At 38.4% G+C, this 24,687-nt stretch overlaps 2 protein-coding genes across 7 annotated transcripts in view; both read right to left on the bottom strand.

Annotated features, from left to right (window-relative positions):
* Positions 1 to 11,158, bottom strand: part of CDKL2 (cyclin dependent kinase like 2) — a 45,328-nt gene extending 34,170 nt beyond the window's left edge. Inside the window, exons 1-2 of the mRNA XM_040237082.1 lie at positions 10,696 to 11,158; positions 7,973 to 8,171 (exon numbers count right to left, since the gene is read on the bottom strand). Coding sequence (XP_040093016.1) covers positions 7,973 to 8,140 — 168 coding nt within the window. The 5' untranslated portion in view covers positions 8,141 to 8,171; positions 10,696 to 11,158. The remainder of the gene's footprint in view (positions 1 to 7,972; positions 8,172 to 10,695) is intronic.
* A 9,264-nt stretch (positions 11,159 to 20,422) lies between these two features.
* The window catches only part of G3BP2 (G3BP stress granule assembly factor 2), an 86,746-nt gene continuing 82,481 nt past the window's right edge, over positions 20,423 to 24,687 (bottom strand). For all 6 annotated transcript variants that reach the window (XM_040237092.1, XM_040237091.1, XM_040237090.1 and 3 more), the window contains 2 exons: positions 23,768 to 23,886; positions 20,423 to 23,405 (listed from right to left, as the gene is read on the bottom strand). In XM_040237092.1, the coding sequence (XP_040093026.1) occupies positions 23,133 to 23,405; positions 23,768 to 23,886 (392 nt within the window). In that variant the 3' untranslated portion in view covers positions 20,423 to 23,132. The remainder of the gene's footprint in view (positions 23,406 to 23,767; positions 23,887 to 24,687) is intronic.

Consider the following 24,687-nt stretch of genomic DNA (forward strand, 5'->3'; position numbering starts at 1 on the left):
TTTTCCAATCCTGTGGCCACTGCTGAGTTTTCCAAATTTGCTGGCATATTGAGTGCAGCACTTTCACAGCATCATCTTTCAGGATTTGAAATAGTTCAACTGGAATTCCATCATCTCCACTAGCTTTATTTGTAATGATGCTTCCTAAGGCCCACTTGACTTCACATTACAGGATGTCTGGCTCTAGGTGAGTGATACCACCATCGTGATTATCTGGGTCATGAAGATCTTTTTTGTATAGTTCTTCTGTGTATTCTTGCCACCTCTTCTTAATATCTTCTGCTTCTGTTAGATCCATACGATTTCTGTCCTTTATTGTGCCCATCTTTGCATGAAATGTTCTCTGGGTATCTTTAATTTTCTTGAAGAGATCTCAGTCTTTCCAATTCTATTGTTTTCCTCTGTTTCTTTGCATTGATCGCTGAGGAAGGCTTTCTTATCTCTCCTTGCTATTCTTTTGAACTCTGCATTCAAATGGGTATATCTTTCCTTTTCTCCTTTGCCTTTTGCTTCTCTTCTTTTCACAGCTATTTGTAAGGCTTCCTCAGACTGCCATTTTGCCTTTTTGCATTTCTTTTTCTTGGGGATTGTCTTGATCACTGCCTCCTGTACAATGTCACAAACTTCCATGCATAGTTCTTTAGGCACTCTATCAGATCTAATCCCTTGAATCTATTTGTCACTTCTATAATGATAAGGGATTTGATTTAGGTCATACTTGAATGTTCTAGTGGTTTCCCCTACTTTCTTAAATTTAAGTGTGAATTTGGCAAGAAGGAGTTCATGATCTGAGCCACAGTCAGCTCCCAGTCTTGTTTTTGCTGACTATATAGAGCTTCTCCATCTTTGGCTGCCAAGAATATAATCGACCTGATTTTGGGATTGACCATCTGGTGATGTCCATGCGTAAAGTCTTCTCTTGTGTTGTTGGAAGAGGGTGTTTGTTATGACCAGTGCATTCTCTTGGCAAAACTCTATTAGCCTTTGCCCTGCTTCATTCTGTACTGTAAGGCCAAATTTGCCTGTTACTCCAGGTGTACCAGTTGCCTATAATGAAAAGGACATCTTTTGGGGTGTTAGTTCTAGAAAGTCTTGTAGGTCTTCACAGAACCATTCAAATTCAGCTTCTTCAGCATTACTGGTTAGGGCATAGACTTGGATTACTGTGATATAGAATGGTTTGCCTTGGAAAGGAACAGAGATCATTCTGTCATTTTTGAGATTGCATCCAAGTACTGCATTTGGACTCTTTTGTTGACTATGATGGCTACTCCATTTCTTCTAAGGGATTCTTGCCCATAATAGTAGATACAGTGGTCATCTGAGTTAAATTCACCCATTCCAGTCCATTTTAGTTTGCTGATTTCTAAAATGTCGATGTTCAATCTTGCCATCTCCTGTTTGACCACTTTCAATTCGCCTTGATTCATGGACCTAACATTCCAGGTTCCTATGCAATATTGCTCTTTACAGCATTGAACTTTACTTCCATCACCAGTCATATCCACAACTGGGTGTTGTTTTTGCTTTGGCTCCGTCTCTTCATTCTTTCTGGAGTTATTTCTCCACTGATCTCCTGTAGCATATTGGGCACCTACCGACCTGGGGAGTTTATCTTTCAGTGTCCTATATTTTTGCCTTTTCATACTGTTCATGGGGTTCTCAAGGCAAGAATACTGAAGTGATTTGCCATTCCCTTCTCCAGTGGACCACGTTTTGTCAGAACTCTCCACCATGACCTGTCTGTCTTGGGTGGCCATACATGACATGGCTTAGTTTCATTGAGTTAGACAAGGCTGTGGTCCTTTGACTATACTGACATTTGTCAGAAAAATGATGTCTCTGCTTTTTAATATGTTGTCTAGGTTTGTCTCAGATGGTAAGGAGTCTTCCTGTGAACACAGGAGTCCCAGGTTCAATCCCTGGGTGGGAAAGATCCCCTGGAGAAGGGAATGGCACCCCACTCTAGTATTGTTGCCTGGAGAATTCCATGGACAGAGGAGCCTGGTGGGCGACAGGTCCATGGAGAAGCAAAAAGTCATACACAACTGAGCGGTTAACATTTGTATACTTTCCTTCCAAGAAGCAACATCCTTGAATTTCATGGCTGCAGTCACCGTCCACAGTGATTTGGGAGCTCAGGAAAACAAAATCTGTCACTGTTCCGACTTTTTCCCCTTCTATTTGCCATGAAGTGATGGGACCAGATGCCATGATCTTAATTTTTGAATGCTGAGTTTCAAAACAGCTTTTTCAATCTCCTCTTCCACCCTCCTCAACAGGCTTTTTAGTTCCTCTTCACTTTCTGCCATTAGAGTGGTATTACTTGCATATCTGAGGTTGTTGATATTTCTCCCAGCAATCTTTATTTCAGCCTGGCATTTCACATGATATACTCTGCATGTAAGCTAAATAAGCAGGGTGACAACAGATAGCCTTGTGTGCTCCTTTCCCAATTTTGAAACAGTCAGTTGTTCTGTGTTTGATTCTAACTGTTGCTTCTTGACCCACTTACAGGTTTCTCAGGAGACAGGTAAGGTGGTCTGGTACTACCATCTCTGTAAGAATTTGTCACTGTTCATAATCCACAGAGTCAAATGCTTTAGCATAGTCAATGATGCAGAAGTAGATGTTTTTCTGGAATTCCCTTGCTTTCTCCATGATCCAAAGAATGCTAGCAATATGATCTCTGGTTCCTCTGCTTCTTTGAAACTATCTTGTAAACTATAAGTTCAGGTCATGTACTGCTAAAGCCTAGCTTGAAGGATTTTGAACACAACCTTGCTAGCATGTGAAATAAGCAAAATTGTACAGTAGTTTGTACATTCTTTGGCATTGCCCTTCTTTGGAATTAGAATGAAAACTGAACTTTTCCAGTTCTGTGGCCACTGCTGAGTTTTCCAATTTTGCTTACATATTGAATTCACGACTTTGACAGCATCATCATTTAGGGTCAAGAAGCAACAGTTAAAACCAGACACAGAATATCTGACTGGTTCAAAATTGGGAAAGGAGTACAAGAAGGCTGTATACTGTCACCCTGCTTATTTAACTTATATGCAGAGACATCACCTAAAATGCCAGGCTGAATGAATCACAAGCTGGAATCAAGATTTCTGAGAAAAATATCAATAACCTCAGATATGCAGATGACACCACTTTAAAGGTAGAAAGTGATGACAAACTAAAAAGCCTGTTGAGGAGGGTGAAAGAAGAGATTAAAAAAGCTGGTTGAAATGCAACATTCAAAAAACTAAGATCATGGCATCCAGTCCCATCACTTCATGGCAAATAGAAGGGGAAAAAGTGGAAACAGTGACAGATTTTATTTTCCTGGGCTCTAAAATCACTGCAGATGGTGACCGCAGCCATGAAACTCAAGGACACTTGCTCTTTGGAAGAAAAGCTATGACAAACCTAGACAGCACATTAAAAAGCAGAGACATCGTTTTTCCAACAAAGGTCCATCTAGTCAAAGCTATGGTTTTTCCAATAGTCATGTACGGATGTGAGAGTTGGACCATAAAGAAGTCTGAGTGCCAAAGAATTGATGATTTTGAACTGAGGTGGTGAAGACTCTTGAGAGTCCCTTGGACTGCAAGGAGATCAAACCAGTCAATTCTAAAGGAAATCAACCCTGAATATTCATTGAAAGGACTAATGCTGAAGCTGAAACTCCAATACTCTGGCTACCTGATGCAAAGAACTGGTTCATTGAAAAAGACCCTATGCTGGGAAAGATTGAAGGCAAAGGAGAAGAGGGCAGCAGAGGATGAGATGGTTAGATAGCATCATCAACTCAATGGATGTGAATTTGAGCAAACTCTGGGAGATAGCGGAGGACAGAGGATCCTGGCACGCTACAGTATGTATCCACAAAGCCTTAGACACAACTTAGCATCTGAGCAACAACAACAAAATGCACCTAACAAGAAAGAATCAAACTATGTGATGCAAAAATTGAGAAGTGCAGGGAAATACATGAATCTACTATCATAGTTGGAAATGTCAACATTTACAGAAATAGATCCAAGCAGGCAGGTAATCAGTAAGGCCTGAGTTGAACTCAAGAACACAATCCAACAACTGAGTAGAACTGGCATCCATAGACTATTTCATCCAACAACATGAAGAAGTAACTTTTTTCTTAACCTCATGTGGAATATGCACCAAGATATACCACTCTGTGGGCCACAGACCACACTAACAAATTGAAACAAAGAAATCATGCAATGCCTTCTGTCAGATCAAATGGAATTAAACTATAAATCAATAACATAGAGATAACTGGAAAATCTCAAAATAGGCAGAGATTGAACAATACACTTCTGAATTAAATTAAAACACAGGCTATCTATTTCATATTATCCCCTATCCCCCTCTCTCTCCCTCTATTGCTCTGCTTTTCTTACTAATGGACCAAAGCTGAGATTCCAACTTCATTAGAGAAGGCATGGCTGCGATAGGAATGTACAGACTGCCAGTGGTGAAGACATTTGCCACAGGACATCAGCCAGCCAAGTGGAGAAAGTACAAGTGCACCAGAGGTGTTCCATGAATGATGCTGACACAAGCTACCAAGTCCACCATATGATGAGCTGCTCAGTTCAGTTCAGTCGCTCAGTTGTGTCCTACTCTTTGTGACCCCATGAATCACAGCACGCCAGGCCTCCCTGTCTATCACCAACTCCCGGAGTTCACTCAGACTCGCGTCCATCGAGTCAGTGATACCATCCAGCCATCTCATCCTCGGTCGTCCCCTTCTTCTCCTGCCCCCAATTATCTGCTCACTTCATGCCAAAAAAAGGACCCACCAGGAAAGGAAGCCTCTAATGACAATGCCTAAAATCATACAAGCTGGCAAAAGGAGAACTGTCTGCAGAGGCCCCCTCCAGTTTCACAAAGCAGAGCAAAAAGGAGTGATTCGAAGCTGAAAATTGATATCTGGCATAGTAGCCCATGAACATAGAAGAAAAAAAATCTTGGGAAGAAAACATCTTCACTTTAGCCTCAAATTATTCCTAAAAAAAATAATGTTTCAAATGTAATATCCAGAGAAAAAATAAAGATAACCAGGGCATACAAAGAAATGTTACTATAAGTAAAAAAAAAAAAATCAGAAGATAAAGTTAATCAAAACAGATGCAATATGAGTTCAGATATTGGAATTATCACATATAAGTGACTATGCATAAAAAGTCAACGTCAAAAAACTGAGGGAAACTGAAAAACCATAAAAAAGTGATACAATAGATTTGAACCCAAAGAAAAACTCTAGAACAGAAAAGTTCTAGAAAATTTCTGAATGTTAGTGCCACCAAGCACCTTAAAGGTACCCTCAAGAGCCTCATTTAAGCAAACAGAACTCCTCTCAGGGGGGAAGATAACATCATCCAGAAACTCTATAGAACTTTTAGAAATTAATACTGGCATATCAAGAGATAAGACTCAATCAAAAACCAAGAGAAAAAACAAACAATGGAAATAAACATGTGGGAGATCTATTTACTGGACATGGACTTTAGAAAAACCTGTGATTTAAATAGAAAGCAAAATAGAGGGTTTGGCAGCAAAATGGAAATTAAAGGGGAAAAGATTGAATTAAAAATTAGAACATTAAAATATGTCTTTAAGAAATCAGTGGGTGAGTTTACCAATAGATTAGATATAGCTGAAACAGAACTACTGAACTGCAGCTCCCCTGGTGGCTCACTGGTAAAGGATTCACCTACCAATGCAGGAGACGGGAGTTTGATCCCTGATCGAGGAAGATCCCACAGGCCTCGCAACATCTAAGCCTGTGTACCACAACTGCTGAGCCTGTGCTCTAGAGCCTGGGAGCTGCAACTCCTTGAGTCCACATGCCACAACTGCTGAAACCCGAGTGCCCTAGAGCCCATGCCTCACTAGAGAAAAGCCCACACGGCAACGAAGACCCAACATAGTCAGAAACAAATAAAATTTTAAAAAAGAACGACTGAACTAGAGGATAGGTCAGAAGAAAATCTGTAGAATGAAGCAAGGGAAAACAAAAGGATGAAAAACGCAAGAGAATATAAGACACATATGAGGAAGGTCTCATATATGAAACTGAAATCTTATATGGAAAAGAGAAAGAATGGGACCATAGCAATACCTGAAACAGTAATAGCTGAGCATTTTCTAGAAGTGACAAATGACATTATTTTATAGATGCAAGGGCCATAAAATCCAAGCAAGATAAATATAAAGAAACCCACATCTAGGCATATTATTGTAAAAGTGTTGAAAGCCAAAGTCAAAGAGAAAGCTTCAATGCATCCAGAAAAAAAAAAAAAAAGACCCACTAAGGAATGTCTGACCTTTCAATAGAAGCAATGCAAATAAAAGCCAGCAGAACAGTGTAATGTTATCTTGAACATATCAAATGTAACTAACTGCCAACGTAGAATTCTATATCCTGTGAAAACACTCTCTAAACAGAAAGCAAAGGCTTTTTTTGAAAGACAAACACAAACGGACAACATTCCTTACTAGCAGATCTGCTTCAAAGAAAATAAAAGGATGTGATTTAAGTACAAGGAAAATGATCCCAGATGGAAGCTCAGAAATGTAGGAATAATTGATAAATAATGGAAAAGACAAATATTAGGTATTTATCAAAGGAATAAGAATCTTACATAGTACATACTTAGATCACAGGGCAATTGTGTCAAAACTAAATAACCAAGGGAGAAAAACCTAGAAAATTTCCACACGTTTGGAAATGAAGGAAAATGAGAAAATATTTTGCACTGCTAATCAAAATTTCTAGGATACATACAAGCTATTCTTAGAAGGAAAATGACAGCCTTAAATGTATATATGAGGAAAAAAAAACTAGAAATAAAAGAAGTTAAGCATATAACTCAAAACATTAGAGAAAAGAACTGTAAAATAACCCACCCAAAATAAGTAGAAGGTATAAAATGCTAAAGAACAAAAATTAATGAAATAGAAAAGAAATACACAAGAAAGACGAACAAAGCCAAACACTGGTTCTTTCCAAAGATAAATAAAATGGATAAACTTCCAGTTAGATTGATGGGGGTGGGGCGGGGGACAGAGTTAACATAGCAGGTCTGAGATCTTTATCCTTAGAAAGTTGGCTTGCGAAGTAAGCCCTTGGCTTGTACCTAGGTACTTGGATTTCAGAAGTGTTCCTTCATTTCTAGAACTGATAAAGTGACTCATGGTGAAACAATATGGTGTATGCTGAATACCTGCAGTTCTACTAAGAGTCTGGAATTTTGGTACAAGCAAAGCAGGGAGTACTGCTATGACAAGCCCCGTAAAAAAACTCTGGGCACTGAGTCTCTAATGAATTTCCTTACTAGACAACCACACGTAGTGTCATAACTCATTGCTGGAGAAAATTAGTGCATCCTGTGTTAATCCACTGGGAGAAAAGTGACAGATTTCCTCTGAAATTCACCGCATGTGCCTTTTCCCTTTGCTTATTTTACTGTATATCTTTTTACTTTAACAAGTCATAGCCAAGAGTACAACTATTTGCTGAGTACTGTGAGTCCTCCTAATCACTGAAACTTGGGGTGGTCTTTAAGACTCCCAACACAGTTGTTGGTAAATAGATAGGCAGACAGATAGAGAGAGGGGCAACAAATACTTTTAAAATTATGTTTTGGGACTTCTCTGGTGGTCCAGTGACTAAGACTTTGGGTTCCCAATGTGTTGGAGACCTCGGTTCAATCCCTGGTCAGGGAACTAGATCCCACATGCCACAACTAAAGATCCTGCCTGCTTGCAGTAACTAAGACCTGGAGCATCCAAATTAATAATAAAAAATTATGTTATGGATAAATGAATACTCAGATGTAATCCTTCTGTTTATTTTATTTATGGAAATAAAACAAATATTAAAAAAGCACTTTCTAAAACTGTTGACCAAGAAACAACTTTTTTTTTTTTCAATTCAATATATGTGTTTACTCACCTTTAGTAACTTGATTTCTCGCATGGCAATTTTTTTGACCATTTTATCATCATCACTTTCTAAGAACTTCTTGATGGCCACAATTCTTCCACTATCTTTATTCCTACACTTCATCACCATTCCATAGCTCCCTTCTCCAACCAATCCTAGGTTCTCATATTTTTCCATTTTAATTCAAAACCACTAGGAATTTTTCTCTCTGTGGGAACCGAAATATGGCATTAATTATGTTGAATACATTAATTCCTCTACCCTCCCAAATTAATTCTTCCTCACTTGTTTTCCATATTAGAGCAGACACTGCATTAATAGCTGTCCTGTGTATTTATTCCCATCTAAGCTATGTTTTCAAAATATTCACATACATTTCATAATAGACAAGGCAAGTGGAACTGAAGCCATTAACTTCAAATTTAAATAACTGAATATCATGTTAGTGAAATCTCAATATATTTTTAATGCAGATAAAGCAATGCTTGAACTATTATACAAAACAATTACAGTCTACCTTAGAAAAACACAGTTCCTTTTCACTCAAATGTGAAAACCAAGTGAATCTGGTTTTAGTGAAGATAAAATTTATTTTTTTACATCAGGTTTAAAAGATCAAAATTAAGGATCTTTATAGTCTTTCTAATCAGTCGGGGAACGTATTACATAAGTTAACACTAACAACTTCTGATAAACTTTTTTTTTTAATTTTCTTACCATAGTAATTAAATTCTTATATTGAACCTACTAAATAACAGTCACACAGTATGTAAGCAAATTTTTAAAAATTAAATGTTAATGTTCCAAATACTGTATTTCAAAAATCCTTTAATGATTAATCACTAGAAGTATGATTATTTGAATTTTGTGTTTAGAATTATTTTACATCACATTATATGACATCTTCTGAAAAACGGCAATCCTAACAAAATCTGTCTTACTTTACCAATGATTGGTGAAGGACTAGCAACCATTCCACTTGATATTGTGGAATAGAAAGAAACTTTTCAGTCCAGACACAGGTTTTAATTCATAATTTTTGATTGTCAAGAAATATAAAAACTAATAAACTACAACCTCAAAGTTAAATTTATTTTTATATCTGTTTTTGAAATTAAATTTCAGAAGCAGAAAATAAAAAATATTGCTTTTAATTTCAATGTGATTCTAAAAGTTTTGGAAGGAAAAAAAGTCTTTTGGTAATATATTCCGGCTTCCCCGGTGGCTGAGAAATAATCACCTGCCAGTGCAGGAGACACAATTTCAATCCCTGGGCTGGGAAGATCTCCTGGAGAAGGAAATGCAACCCACTCCAGATTCTTGCCTGAAAAAGAAAATCCCATGGACAGAGGAACCTGATGGGCTCCAGTGCATGGGGTCACAAAAGAGTCAGACACAACTTAGCTACTAAGCAACAACAAAATATGTATTCAAATGATGATTCATAATTGAAATTTTTAACCTGACAATATAGAAACACTCATTCATAAAACTTGGAAAGAATCAAATTCTTACGTGTAACATTAGTTGTGTACTTATGAAAATCTAAAATTAATTTACCCACCCAGCCTGTGAACTGTTATATTTTCCCTTCTTCCCTATTGGTACACTAATGACTACGACAAAACAAATATTCTCTTTGTTCTAGCAAACTGTGAAAACCCAATGTATACATTTTCATCAGTTTACATTCGACAATTTAGGAGATATATATATATATATATATATATACCAGCTATTTTTGTCCTTGGTATGATAAACCTAAAGACTAGTCCTTAGTAACATATGCTGTCTTAGTGGTAGGAAAAAAATTAAGGAAAGAAGAGAGAGAGAATTACACTGATAATTTTTTCCAAACACTGACATTTTATTTGAAAATAGTTAATAGAGAGAGATTAAATGAAATATATATATATGTTGATAAACATGGAAAATCAGAAGATTGATCTTCGAAAGGAGAAAAAATAAATCCCAGTCAACACCAACCCAATTATGTCATTATTTTACTACCAGCTCTGATAGGAGGTTCTCCCATAAACTGTCCCTGACACTAACTTGTCATACATTTGTCATTTAAACTTCCATTTAACTTCTATTAACTATTTTTAAATAAAATGTCAGTGTTTGAAAAAACATCAATGTAATTCTCTCTCTCCTTTCCTTAAGTTTTTTTCCTTCCACTAAGACAGCATATTTTATTAAGGACTAGACTTTAGGCTTATTATACCAAGGACAAAAATAGCTGGAATCTATAACTGGAACCATTAAAAAAAAATTTGTAATTGGTGTCCTCAATATTTGGAAATGCAAAGTTAAAATTACCTTAAGCATGTCACAAGCTAACATTCAGCAAGTTAACTAATCCAAATGTATTCTCCAACCAACTGCACATTGGGTCACGGTACATTGAACACACTTGCTTTTTCAAGTGGCACTGCCTACAAATACCTTAAAAGTATCAAGGCTGAAAAAGCTTCTTGTTTCGTGAAACAGTTACTCATAAACCATAACTTCTCATGCCTTCTACTTGTGAATGTAAAGGGTGATACAAACTAAAAGGAAATCTGACCAATTGGCAATGCGGTAGTTCTGAACATATGCCAAGGAAGCATAGGGTTCTTCTACCAATAATTTAGATAATAAAAATAATGCTGTTTTTATTTGTTAAAGACACAAATCTATTATAGGTGAAAGAACGAGATAATCGAAGCTTTAAAAAGTATTATACTTACTGTTTGTTTTAAATCTTTCCGCGTGGAAAATCCCAAAGGTTTTCAACTTGGAGACAAAATTGAGGTGAAGAGCATCTTCTTCGCAGGTCTAAAAGATGCTGACTAGCAAACTAGCAGTTCCACTGCTGTCTTTATTTCTTCTGCGGACACAGTCACGGGTCCCAGGTGAAGCAGGCAGGTAGGCAGATTGGCCTCAACCCGCCGCAAGCTTACACTCAGTAGAACCGCGGGCCGCATGCTGTCGTCGTCAAGGCAACGACCTCACTCTGTCCCCAACCATAGGCACAAAGTCTCCAGAGAGAGATAAGGTCGAGGTATAAATGCGTCCACGGCAGGCACCAACACCTGTTAAGGCCAAGGCCTGTACGGAAATTAGCGAAGGTGAGAGGGCACCGCCCCGCAGCTCTTAAGACGCCTGGTCCTTGTAGTCAGTGAAACTGCTCAGCTCTGGCTAGCCCTAAGCGAAGGCGTTGGCCACCAAGCTGCAAGGGGGTGGATCCTCACCCGCCCAGGCCCGCCCCCGAGTGCGCCAAGCCGCCCGTGTTCTGATTGGTTGAGCTCTGTCGTCAAGATCTCTGATTGGCTTAGCATCACCCATCCAGCCAGTTCACCTGGGGCTGGGCTCTGGATCTAATCTCTGATGCGCAGACCTTAGTATCAGCATACACCTACGTTCTCAAGTAAGGGAGCACCTTTCCTTCTTTCCTTCGCTGGGAGATCTCTCCTCTAGACTGGGAGAACAGCGATTCTGGTGCTCACGGAGACACTAAAAGTGGTGGTGGTTTTGTAGGATTGGGTGAAAATGGAAGGGGGAAACCGTGAAAATAGCGCGATGAAGCGTTGTTCAAGCTCCTCCGCTGAGCCGGGAAGTGGGCTCTGCAGCCCTCACCCGGGAAGGTTCGGGCTTGAGAGCGATTCGACCCTTCCTTTCCGGTCTGGGCAGTGGGGCCAGTGTGGGGCAGGTAGATGAGTGTGACAGTATAGGAGGTGATAAGTAGGCGAGGCAAGGTGAAGGTAGGTAAGTGACGACAGAACTGACGTTAGAAGGGACCTTGGGGAGGACAGCCTGGACACTGAAGGTGAGGGAAATATTTTGGAGATAACGAAAGGGGAAGGGAGGGCAGGGATGAAATAACAGGAAAGTGGCTAAGACGGTTGGGGAACTAAACGACATGAGCAATACTGGCATATGACAGACAGCCAAGCAGGCTGCAGTTAAGAATGCTATGTTTAAGGCACAAACTAACTCAATCCATGACTATGCAAAACTGGTAGGCCAGACTCATGTAGATGCTTAAGTCACACACACAAAAAAACAACAACAGGGTTTTTCCTCATTCCATACCTCTGCAAGGTAAGGTATGAGGACACCTTAAACTGTTATTTTCACATTAAATCATAAAAACCATTTTATAATGGTATTTGGTCTCTGTAATTCCTTGATCCAGTTAGGACAGTGTCCTGGATAGGAGATCCACTAAAAACTGAATTGCACACTTTAAAGGGGTGCATTTTATGTATGTGAATGATATTGCAATAAAACAACAGACATACTGGAGGATAAGAAATTCATAGCTAGCCCAGAAATCTTTTTCAGTAAATTTATATATTTTAGCTTTGAGCAGCCCAGTTCTTTCTCACCTTAGCAGTCATCTGTTAAATAACTCTTGGCAACAATCATTCTCTATGTATCTGGATATCCCAAAACAATGTGCTTCAGTCAGTTTCTTGCCAGAAAACTTTAAAAAACCTCTCACTTAGGTCTCTTGAGATACTGAATGATCATGGGATTTGGGGATCACTTCAGTTGAGTTACCAAGTGAAGGGAAGGGCCATAAAATCTTCAGACTACAAAAAGTAAGGTTATCTTCAGTATATTATGGCTCATGCAGCTATGAATGCATTCTGTCATTGTATTAATAGACTGACTCATTTTGCAGTTCTTGTTCTTTGATGGAAGGACGGACATTTGTCTCAACCTAGTAGTTGATTCAGTGCCTCACTGCCACATTTAAGTGATTAAGACAAATAGATTTGGAAACCTAAAGTACAATACACCACTTACTTGGTCAAGTTCAATATACACCATATTTGATCTGTCAGTCACCAACACAGCTATATCATAATAGTATAAACCTGGAATCCATTCCTCAAATGTTAAAAATAGCATATTCTGTTGGCACTGATAACAAGACTCTTACAAACTCTCCCTTGATGTTCCCTCTCTCCCTCTAGCCTCTACCCCTTCCTCTGTTCATATTCATAGCATGCATGCATGCTAAGTCACTTCAATTGTGTTCAACTCTGTGCAACCCCATAGATGGCAGCCCACCAGGCTCCCCTGTCCACAGGATTCTCTAGGCAAGAATACTGGAGTGGGTTGCCATTTCCTTCTCCAAGATATTCATAGCCAACCTACAGAAAAAAATTGTTAATTTCTTGTTCTCTCTTGGGCTTTCATCCTTCTCACTTCATTGGAATAGTTCTTCCCCAAAGTCACTATGACCTATACAAAGCTATCTGTGGCAGACTACTGGACACTCACAATAAGCTGTATCCTTTTTTCTCTATGTGTGGCTTGCTTATTTTCTGAAATTTCCATTGCAGTTAGGGGTGGTCATGTGACTGAAGTCAATGGAATATGAGATGTATACCATTCCCAGATCTTGCCCATGAAAATCTCCATTCAAGATCCTCCATGTTACTTTTCCCTTCCAGCTAGCAGTAACGGAAATGACTATAATGTGATCTTCAAACCACACCGTGAAGCTGGTAGAGCCTTCATCCATCTAGGTCCCTAAATGATTGAGTGAGGGAGTGACTACTGACCTTTTCACCACCACTCCTTTTTTATATGAGGGGGGGAAACTATTGTGTTTGAGCTATTACACATTTCAGGGTCTGTTTATTTTAGCAGTTGTGTGTTACTCACTCAGCCATGTCTGAATCTTTGCAACCCTATGGATTGTGGCCGACCAGCCTCCTCTGTCCATGGAATTCTCCAGGCAAGAATAAAGGAGTGGGTAGCCATTCTCTTCTCCAGGGGATCTTCCCAACCCAGGGACTGAACCTGGGTCTCCACATTGCAGGCAGGTTCTTTACCATCTGAGTGTCCATCTAATTATTTGACCTCTCAGCAGCATTTAAACAACTTACTATACTTTGCAAAACAAATTCCCGAAACGTAGCTTCCCTTGACACCAATACTTGCCACATTTTATGTGTTCTCTGCATGTTCTCCTGTTGTAGAACCCTAAAGGTGGGGATTATCTGAGCGCTGTCCTCAGCCTCTTCTGTGCTTTCTTCCTAGATGATCTCATCTAACCCAGTAACTGCAAAGACCTATACTGACCAGTCACAGCAAAGCACTCTCAGAACTCCAAAATCATACTGCCTTACATTTTTTTCTTGGATATTAAATTGGCATACAAAACATGGATATAATAAACTGATATTTTGTTTGGGCCACACCATGTGCTTCTAGTTCCACAGGGATTTTAGTTCCCTAGCAGTGACAGCCCCAAATCCTAATCACTAGGCCACCAGGGAAATCCCTAAGAGAAATGTTGATTTTCCCTCCACATTTAATTCATGCTCCTCCTTATCTCCTTCTCTATGTCAGTAAGAGTACTGCCTTCCACCCAAGTTGTTTCAAAATCCTAGGAGTTATCCTTGAATATCTTTCTCTCACATTCAAAATTCAGTCCATAATGGAATTTTCCCAGTAGTCCAGTGGTGAAGACTCCACACTTCCAGTGCAGGGGCAAGGGTTCACTCCTGGTGGAGGAACTAAGATCCCACATGCCATGAGGTGCAAAATATCCAATCCATTACAGTCTTATAGGTTGTATCCCAGTTATTACTGACCATTTATCACCATCTTCACTACTCCAAGAGACCACTGCCATAATGCAGCATCCCTTCCTGACAGGCTCCTCACATCATTTCCTTGCCCAGATGCCTACAATCCCAGTTCAAGAGTAAAATCCAACTACAGGGCCATCCTCAATTTAGCTCTTAGCTACCTCTTGATTGGAGAAGGGAACGGCTACCCACTCCAGTATTCTGGCCTGGAGAATCCCATGGACTGCACAGTCCGTGGGGTCGTAAAGAGTCAGACATGACTGAGCAACTTTCATTTCACTACCTTTTGACATCATCTGCTTACTATCATGGCCACACTGGTGTTTATGTCCTTAAACACACTAAGCTCCTTGCAAGCACAGCATTGGTTCTATCTGGAATGCTCTTCTTCCTTAAAGCTGCCATCTCTTCATTCCAGATCTCAAATGTACCTCCTGCAGCCTTTCATACCACCCCTGGGAGTGATGAAGGAACAGCCCCATCTCTAGTCACTGACATCCTCTACTAGTTCTACTGTTAGCCACGTGCTATTGGAAAAGCAGTCAACCCCACTGTGCCTGAGTTTACCCATCTGTAAAATAGGACTCCTCACAGGATAACTATTGGAACTAAATGAGTTATATTAAGCCCAGGACTAATGAGGACTGAAATTGCTTGTCTGTTGCCTCCCTCAAAAAACTACAAGTTTTCTGAGGGTAGGCTGGATCAGCTGTATTGCCAGCCAGCACTCAAGGAGCAGAGTTTCTGGCACATGTGTTAGTCCTTCAGCCATGTCGCTTTGTGACCTGCATGGACTGTAGCCCACCAGGCTCCCCTGTCCATGGAATTCTCCAGGCAATACTAGAATGGGTTGCCATTCCCTTCTCCAAGGGATATTCCTGACCCAGGGATCAAACCTGGGTCTCCTGCATCACCATTGCAAGCAGATTCTTAACCATCTGTGCCACCAAAGAAGATGCTAATATTCACTGACTGCTGTACAAATCTTTCTCATTGCCTTCACACATATTGGTAATTTCACTGCTTGCTTTGAAACATCACTAATCCTTCCTGGTAAGCCACATTCCAACTGAAATGTCTCACATCTGTTTTCTATTCCAGGTCACTATCCTCATTGCTACATGTCAAGCAAAGCTTTGTTTTCACCTCTCCAAGATTTAGTTCACCTCTTTAAAGATAATAAAGGAAAATCAGATTATCAGATTTTAAGATGTAGTAACCTAAATAACAGGTCCTCAAAAATTATTCTCTTCTCAGTATTTAACAGGTATTTAGTTTCTGTTCCAAGTCCACACCCTGCCTCATTAATTAATGCTGAACTTCCTGAATGTTGTAGTTCCTGATTAAAGGATCCTTAATTTTCGGCCTACTCATGCTGGAAACGGATTTTTTTCAATTTTCTAAAATAAAGCCAGAATAAAATGCACTGCACTCAAAGTTTAAACTCTCACTGCTTAAAACTCATCTTTTTTCTAAAATTACTGTTTGAAGCACATCAACACTTTTAGCTAATCTAGTATTTCAAATTACTTCATGCTTGTATAACTATATAAACTTTATGAGCCTCAGTCTCGCTGTCTGTAAAAGATAACTACACCTGAGTTTGCCTAAATATTAGGTCAGATATTGGAGAAAACTCAATTTTGGAGATGAAAATGGGTGTAAAGATAACTATTTTACTGGTTACACTGATTTGTATATTTATGCTATTTAGAACTTGAACCATCAACTCCTTTCAGACACCTAATGTCAACTGCCAAAAAATAACCTAAATCTATTTCCTCCTCCCTCAGATATCACAACAGCCTCCAGTTTCCATTCTTATCCTCCTACAACCTAACCTGTACACAGCGTATCACTCCCATGATTAACTGTCTTCATAACTAATGGCTTCATGTTGCAATTGGGCTTCCCTAGTAGCTCCGTTGGTAAAGAATCTGCCTGCAACACAGGAGACCCCTAGGTCAGGAAGGTCCCCTGGAGAAGGAAATGGCAACCCACTCCAGTACTCTTTAACTGGGGAATTCCATGGACAGAGGAGGCTGGCAGGCTATACAGTCCATGGGGTCACAGAGTTGGACATGACTGAGCAACTAATGCTTACTTACTAAACAAGTTTTAGGATTTTTTTTAAAATCCTATTTTGTGGAAAATGCCATTGGAATTTTGAAACATTGCACTGAATCTGTAGATTGCTTTAGGTAGTATAGTATATATGTAGCAATTAGTTTCTCCAAATAAACTAAGTATGTGGGGGGCTTACATGATCCAGTCTAGTTCACCTCTTACCACTTTGCCACCCCTTGAACCCCAATTCCACCTATCCCAGCTTCTCATTACCCTCTTCACTTTTCTAATTGCATAGGCTTTACATAAGCTAGTCCCTCTGACTGGAGTGCTCCTATGTCCCATGTCAACTCTAGGTAATTTGGGGAACACTCTCTATAGGTGATTGGGGAACACTCTCTAAAGTTGCCACTCAGTTGCTTTGTGTTATCTTCTTTTACATCACATTTACTAAGGAAACTTCTTGCTCGTGTATCTTCAAGAACAGGGCCTGGGGCACACAGGTGCTCAGTAAACACTTGACAGTGTTAAGTGGTCTGTCTTCATTAAAACAATTATGAAGGAAAACACCCCCCACCCACCCACCAAGCTATTTATAGAAATCACCCATGGGTTACATTGTCAACTTCATTCTTTGGGATTATCTGTACTTTCTACAATGGGCACAGCATGCTTTTTTATGTTAAAGCACCGTACATAAATCATTCTATATACTCTTTTTGAAATTAAAAGGCACAAGTCAAAATTACACTCTCCTATACAGCTTCTTCTTTTTAGGTCCACTTCGTATCAAAATCTAATCAAAATCCAAGAGGGTTCCACTAGTACTCCTGCCTCCCTATCATGAAAGCATGGTTTTTTAAGACATCTACTTTTTTAGAATACTCCTGCCTCCCTATCATGAAAGGCTGGTTTTAAAACACTCCACATATCACTTTGCTTTTGTAGTTATGCAAGGGAACAACTTTGGATTCTTTGATACTACCTTTTTCCTCACCAAGACCTGGCTGTTTTACCCACAAAGTCTTTCAAATTGGTTAGATTTCTAACATCACTCTAGTCCAAGCTAGTACAACCACTCTATCATGGATTACTGAAATACAGCATCCTTTCACCCAACCTACTCATTAACTCCTTTGTTTACTCTGTAGCCAGATATTTCAAAATAGAATTACCATCCTGCCAAATAAACCTTCAACTTTCTATTGATTTTGTCATAAAGACCAACCTCCTCACAGTCGGCTTCCTAGTTTCTCCTTATAAAGAAAAAAAAAAGATGGAACCTGAGCTCCCCTGGAGGTGGAAGCATGGAATGTTAACCACTGGACTGTGAGGGAAGTCCCCTTAGCTACCTTAAATATGCAACCACTGTTTCAGACCTTTTAACCTGGGAACAGGCAACCTTGTTTTATTTCATCATTTATCGACAGTACCTAAAACACACCTGGCATTCAGAAGCTCAATCGTTAATGAATTAAATAAGCCAGTGAAACTTAATCAGAATAGCATGAACAAATCTTCCTGCATCCTGAAAAATGGACAGAAGGGAGACAGAGAAAATATTAAGCAGAACAGATGAGAGAGACTTCAAACATTTTTAGGTTAATAGAGATGTTCACTATCACAGAATTAAGTATGCACATCACTTAGAGAAGCATGGCAGTTAGAAAACACATTGCTTTGGACTTCTGAATTTTGAATTACTTAGGACTTCAAAGGGCTTGCCTCTTTGAAGTTGGTAAAGAATCTTCCTACAAGCAGGAGCCCCGGTGGGGAAGATCCCCTGGAGGAGGAGCCAGCAACCCACACCAGTATTCTTGCCTGGAGAATCCCATGGACAGAGGAGCCTGGCAGGCTACAGTCCATAGGTCACAAGAGTCAGACTGATTAACAACTAAACCACCACCAGGACTTTAAAAGGGGACAAGGCAAAATAGGATTAAAAAAAGAAATGTTTGAAACATAGTTATCCTTAGACAGCAGAAATTCAACTGTGTTAAAAAAAAAGTAACAGGTAAACACTTACTGAAGGCCCCATACACTGTTTCAGGAGCTTCGCCTATTAACTCACTGAATCCTCACACTCCTCTTTAGTCTACAAATGAGTTAAACAGGAGCATAGAAAATGGCTCACCACTGAATAGTGGAGTTCCCATTCAAGGCCAGGCTGTCTTCAAAGCCCACCTCTTATCATCATACTACATGAAATCTACTGAATGGACAATATACTGAAGCTAAGGTAATTCCTGGCCTAAATGAAACCATTCAGAGAAAACTTGTGGGGGAAGAGGCTGAGGACAGAAAGGATCTGTATGTGCGTAGGGGGCAGGTGGTGGTGGTTATGGGGTGATGAGTTTTTTGTCATAAAACTGAAAGCATTCCAAGTAGGCAGCCAGCTTTATCAAAATTCTTAGGAAATCAAGGACAAGAGTAGTAATCTTACTGTGAATGTTTAATTCTAAACTCTCACTTATAGTATTTTGCCCAGTATTCAGTAATGCTAAAAACCAATTTCATTTCCTATTAATTCTTAAGTATAAGGTGTGGTTACATACTACATAAACAGATTGGAAGACTTCAATTGTCAAAAAACCTTGAAAACTGAAGGAATTTTGACTTATCTATGCAAATAGCTTTAAACAAAACTACTCACATCTTTTATGATCTATGAACCTACTCATATCTTTTATGAAGGGAAATCTCTTTCAGAACATAATGAAACGTAATTCATTTATCCAGTCATTTAAGATACTTTAGAATTCTGGCATTAAAATGATCAAGACAAAAATCAGAAAGTCTTATGAAAACAGACTGTAAAGGAAAAAAAAAAAAATCAAGTCTTCACCTGAAGTTGAAATACAAATCATGATGAGCAAGTTATCCTGAAGAAAAAACATGAACAGCTATTCATTACATTTTCATTTACTTGATACAAAGACTATATTATATAACGCAACTGAAATGAAGCATCATGTGTGGTTCAACTTTCAAATATTTTGTTCCATATTTCCTGGACCAAATGATACTTTACTTCTTCAAATTTTTTTCAATATAGTATGGCACATACATTTTATCCCTTCTGAATAATGTTTTTCCATAGCCATAAAATTAAATATTATACATAATTAAAGTTGAAAGCGAGCTTAATAGACACTTAAAAAATCTTAAGTCTTACTTCCTAAAAGTACTTGAATAACAGTCTAGCTTTTCTCCAGTACAAACTAGTAAAGATTGATTTATGGAATCTTCATACAGTGTTATAAATATATCAGGAAAAATTCACTTGTACTATCCCTATTAACAAAGTAAAAGTCTCAAGTTCTAAAATTACATATGCCTTATGATTTTATTTTTCATTTGAAGAATGTATTTGTTAACTATGACTGAATGATTCTTTTCCCTTTTAATATTCTTTTAGAGCTTCACAAATTTGTTCCAATTGCTGAACTGGTCATGTCCATAACTTCAGATCACCTCGATCTTCCCATCCTTTTTTCCTTCTGAGATGAAGTAGCAATCCTTTGGAAAACCCAAGATTATTAAAAACAAATAAATAAATGTTTAGTAGTCTGCTTCTCACCTTCCTCACCACTTATTATTCTGGTCTAACATTCTCTATCTTGTTTACCAATTATCTATTATGTTCAAGTCTTACTTAAATAATTTTATGTATCAAATTTCACAAATAATAATCAGTTGATGTTAGAACAAGTCCTTATTTTACTGAGGCTGTGTAAATGCAACTGGGAGAAAATATTTCAGAACACAAACCTACAGATTAAATTAGGGACATAGATAAAATGCTGCAGACATCAGTAGTTTATTGTTTGTTTAGTCCAAACACATTCAAAATGGAAACTCAAAGAATACTTTCCACCTGAAACAATTAAACTAGATACTACTAGCATATAATGCTTAACACATTACAGCAATAAAGATGGTAATCCATTGTCTTCTATACCTACTAAAGCCAAGATGGTAAAGCCAATTTGGTTGCAATAGTGTCATAAGGATAGAATAGAATTATTACCATCCAAAAAATAAAAACAAACAAACAACAACAATAAAAAAAACCCAGCAAATAACAGTTATGGTAGATGAATATTTTTACTCTGGTTCACTGAAAAGGGGACAAAATGTTAAAAGTCCACAGTACTGCAGGTGAACAATCACCGTGTAAACTTCTCCATGTGATGTTTTAAAGTTTTATTCATGGTATGTAAAGACTGAAGCTGAATGGCTCTTTGCTTTAATTTTCTACTACACTTAACATTTATCATTACTTTTGGTGCCAGAACAGTTTTCATGGGCGGTAGGGCAATATCTTGGATTGAAAATTTTACATATATATATATCAAATGAAGGAGGAGAAAGAAATGAAAGAGGAACATATGCTATATATATATATATATAAAAAAAACACTGACAAGAAACCACTTATTTAAAAGCAGTTTGAATAAAAGCTTCAAAACTCGAAAGTAATTTTCTTGTAAGAACTTCAAGTACTATACATTAGAAAGCGTAAAGGTATTTCAAACAGGAAAAAAAATCCTTAAGCCCCCCAAAATGGAAACTGAGAAATCTGTGTCCCCAAAATATATCCAATAGTGCAAGAATTTTCCTCGAACATGGAAGACCTCATTCAAGGTGGGGAAAAAGGGGATAGGCTTAATTTTACTTACATTGCCCAGTACATGGAAAACAAAATATGTGCATCATTTGCTAGTTTACTAAATAGCAAACAGTTTCATAATTAGGAAACAGTTTGCTATTATGTCAAGTGCATTTTTTGTTTGTTTTTACTAAGACAGAATGGAGAAGTCTTCCATGCTACAAGCAGCTTTAAGTGGTCACACTTATTTACCCCACTCCTGGCCTGAAACATCAGAAACTGGTAGGTACCAAATACTCCAAGCATAAAATCGGATATCCTTTGTCATATTTGTGGTTTACCGGAACTTGCTATAAAGACAGACAATAATCCAGCAGCTACAAACTTTGCTCACAGAATTGTTTAGAGATTCATGTAAAAATAAAAGATGTCATCCCAGACTTAAATTCAGAGCCACTCGGGTGCTGACATCAGGTCAAGAATTGTGCAAAATGAATGACAGTTCCCTGCCCCGCCCCCCAAATAGAAAATGCAAACACACTTAAGAGCTGCTGTTCTTTTCTCTGAAAATTGCAGTATCCTTACTTCAGGTTTACGTGCCATTTATGGAATCTGACTGCTTTTAAAAGGTCACTAAAAATGTACATCAAGTTGACTGACTTTTCCAAGCACCTCTCAAGTGATACGCTTCAATGTTCACCTTCAGGCTAAGAGAAAAGTCAACAAGAGACTTTGACTCAAATAACTGACTTCCTCCTTCCCTCTGCCTCCCAAACACACAAGACTCCCTCCCACAGAGAACACAAAGTTGTTAACTGAAGAACAAGGTAAATAATATACTAGTCAATTTTACTGATTTTAAAGATACTGCAATTTTTATATACTTCAATGATTTCTCAACATTTTGCAGCTGTTTGGCTTTGCAGCACAGCAATTTATACACTATACTGTACAAAATTACCAGCAAGACTGGAATGATGTATTAATAGAAGGCACCATCATGCGTATTACATTACCAGAGAACAAAAATACAGTAAAGACAATTTTCACTGTACACAGCTTAAAGAAAGGAAAAGGGGGAGGAGGAGTGTGTTGAGCAGCCAGCCATCCCTGTACTGAAGAGGGGCAGGTAGAAAAAAACCTTAGATATGGAGCTACTAAATCTGGTCTAATATTCAAGACCATAGTATTTGAAGTTCTGATCTTTGTTATTTCATTCATAACTAAATGACTTCCTTTTGGAATATACTTGTAGTCTTGTTAAGGTTTATGTGTACACACGCTGGTCACAGCAAGCAGGTAAAAATGCCCTCATCATTTCACAAACTATGCTCTACTGGAAAAAAAGATGAAAGATTTTTTTCCCCTCTTGCCTCCTGTTGCAGATGTCAAGGTTAATGAGTTCAGAGTACCCATTAGTGCATTCTGATGAGTGCATAACAAGTTTCTGTTGGTTTGTATTTTGGGGGGGAGCCAAGAAAAAAAGGCAAGATTCTCCAATTGCACAAATTGCACTATTTGTGTTTCCAACAATAACAGGCAGAAACAGTAACACTTAAACAAAATGTGCAGCAGAGGGTTTTTTTGACTCAAAGGACCTGAATTCAGTTGGGCATGTCCTTTTAAGTTCACTTTGTTGTAGACAGTTTAAGATATGGTCATTTCTCAGTCCTTAATTCTCCAAGTCTAGATTTATAAATTAACAATGCGAATCCTGTTGTAAAATTGGGGAAATAATGTCCACCTCAATTTAACTGATAACCGAAAGATGCTTTTCACATCAAAGAAATGATCAAAAAGGCTGTGTCACATTCCAAAGCCAAAAAAAAAATTAACAAGAATGCAAACACGATGAACAATGTACCACTGCCAAGACTCTGCCAAGAGTGGAGCCTCAGCGACGCTGTCCTGTGAAGCGGCCTTCCATCTGCCCGGCTCCTCTCCCAGAGCCAAGTTTCTGTGCCATGCCACCTCTCGGAGGGGGTCCTCTTCCATCTCGGTCGCGCATCATTCCACCGCCCACTATTCCCCGGGGACCACCAGGACCTCGATCACTGCGCCTAATATCCCGGCGGTCATCACCACCACCTCGAGTTTCTCGCTCTCTGGCAGCTCTTGTCTTTTTCTCTTCCACATTTAAACGTACTTCCCCTCGAAACATAATTGGCTTTAAAAAGGAAGAAAAACATGTACATGGGCAGGTTAGACGGTAACAGTGGTGTAAGAAATAGTGATTTTCTTACTTTCTTACATAAGTAAGAAAATCCTAAAAGACAAAAAAAACTTTCAAAATTCTCAATATGCAATGTTTCTCAATATCCAACCTTCTTTACCAGAGTAAATAATCAAACAAATTTATTTTTAAATGACCCATACCTCAAATTTTAAAATTACTAACACATCTTTATTCTTTGCATAAATACTAGTTCATAGTAAAGTATTTTTAACTGTACCATTTAAAAAAGACTTATTCACATTAAATACAACAGGAATAATAAGGTATTCAATTATGCCATTTAAGTCACTTACTTTTGCAATTAAGATTCTCTGAACTGGTTCGGAGTCATCAAAAACCACAAAACCAAAATTTGGAAGCTTTCCCCCAACACCCTTGGTATTGATGCGAAGTTCCACAACATTTCCAAAACCTGTGAAAATATACATTACACAAAGGATAAAATAAAATATTTTAACAGAATATTTTGTAACTTTAACTGTTCAGAATGAAATACCTCATTCTTCCTGATCCATTTCAAAACACAACTTGCAAGCTGCTATAGCCAGTGCATTAAGGTACTCTCACTCTTATAGGTCATTCACTTAACATGCCAACAACTAGCCTATTCCTTTGCCCTGCAATCTTTATCATTTTATCAGTCCATTCTAAAGGAAAAGTTACCTACACATTTTAGAGAGACAACTTTATTTTCTATATTAGATTTGTGTTTGCTGGATGAATCCCATTTCCAAATTTAAGACTGATTCACCCAGCTCTTTCTTCTAACCTCTACAGAACCAGGTCAATCAACACTAAGTACACTCACTGGGAAACATCTGATATAACCTTATACTCCTGATCAATTAAAGGTGACCGGTACCTAGAGATACACACTATGTACAGACGTAAATGTTTTTTTAAAAATCGTATTATGAAAAAAGAACTCTCCTCAGTGTAGAACACATATACAATAGAACACTACTAAGCCATTAAAAAGAATGAAATAATTCCACCTGCAGGAACATGGGTGGACCTAGAGACTGCCATACTGAGTGAAGTAAGTCAGACTGAGAAGGAGAAATATCATATGACATGATACACGGAATCTAAAAAGAGATGACCCAAATGAACTTACTTATGAAACAGAAACAGACTCACAGAGAATGAACTTAATGGTTTCAGGAGGCGGGGGGGCGTGCATAAAAGGGAAGGGATAGTTAAGGGAGTTTGG

Source organism: Oryx dammah, unplaced genomic scaffold (genome assembly GCF_014754425.2).
Source record: "Oryx dammah isolate SB20612 unplaced genomic scaffold, SCBI_Odam_1.1 HiC_scaffold_3, whole genome shotgun sequence".
Classification (NCBI taxonomy): Eukaryota; Metazoa; Chordata; class Mammalia; order Artiodactyla; family Bovidae; genus Oryx; species Oryx dammah.